Raw genomic sequence first — 1,010 nt, 5'->3', positions numbered from 1 at the left:
CCCGGTTGGATACCCGGTCCTGAGACCCGGTTGGATACCCGGTCTGAGACCCGGTCGGAGACTTGGTCGGAGTCCTGATCGAAGACCTAGCCCCGCATTCATACCGCCACCACTGGTGAATTCGAGCGGTTGAATCGTCGGCTGGGCGAGTGCGTGCTATGTGAATAGTTTGTATGGTAAGAAAGTTAGAACGCTACGTCATGAACCATAACTGAGTCTTGCATCAAGGTGCTTTGGGGCTCGGCTGAGTCATCTTGTACGAGCAAGTCCTCGTAATCATCTCGGGTTTCCTTCTGAATGTAGGACTTGGTTATCAGCAAAGTCACGGCTCCTATCGCAAATACGCCAGCGGCTGCAAGTAACAACAGTAACACTCCATTACCTAAAAGCACATGCGAAATACAACCCAGATTCACCACTCCCTAAATAGCAGATCCTCTCCTGACGACAGGCCCACCGCTGTAATATATCGTCCCGCACACGTACTTGATCCACCCATGTTTCATGATGCACACATTTTCTCAAAATCAAAAATTGGAAGCCACCTTCTGGAATCTTTTCTGGAGAATTACGGGTGCTGCCTCTCCTTCCAATACCGCCTCTTCCCTTGTACATACTAGTCGGTGACTAGTCGGTGACTAGTCGGTGACTAGTCGGTGACTAATCGGTGACTAATCGGCGACTAGTCGGCGAACTCGTCTTCGTCGAAGATTTGCATTTGCTCACGTTGATCTTCATCCGCAAAGTCGTCTGCGTCCGCTGAGAATTGTGCCTGGATCTCGGCTGGTGGAGATCGGAAGTATCGAGCTGTCGCGGCTGCGGCCACCACGGCGCCCACGCCGGCAACAGCAGCGCCTACGGCAACCGGAACCACTGGGACTGAAAAGCAGATATCAACTTGCCTCATTTTTACTTACTCTTTTTCCCCGTCGATGTTGTCGATGTCGTAGTGAACGTCGTCGGACTAAACGTCGGCCTAGGCGTCGGCTTAGTGGTCGGCTTAGGGGTGA

At 52.2% G+C, this 1,010-nt stretch overlaps 1 protein-coding gene across 1 annotated transcript; it reads right to left on the bottom strand.

Moving 5' to 3' along the window:
* Positions 1-185: 185 nt before the first annotated feature.
* Positions 186-499, bottom strand: GNI_159210 (putative transmembrane protein; the record flags this gene model as incomplete). The annotated part of the gene is made up of 2 exons (XM_011136306.1): positions 186-382; positions 487-499. The coding sequence occupies 2 exons, from the start codon at positions 497-499 to the stop codon at positions 186-188; spliced, it is 210 nt and encodes a 69-aa protein (XP_011134608.1).
* Positions 500-1,010: the final 511 nt, after the last annotated feature.

The sequence above is a fragment of the Gregarina niphandrodes genome (assembly GCF_000223845.1).
Source record: "Gregarina niphandrodes unplaced genomic scaffold scaffold00048, whole genome shotgun sequence".
Taxonomy (NCBI): Eukaryota; Apicomplexa; class Conoidasida; order Eugregarinorida; family Gregarinidae; genus Gregarina; species Gregarina niphandrodes.
The sequence above is the reverse complement of the archived record's forward strand: the minus strand, read 5'-3'. Positions and strand labels throughout refer to the sequence as shown.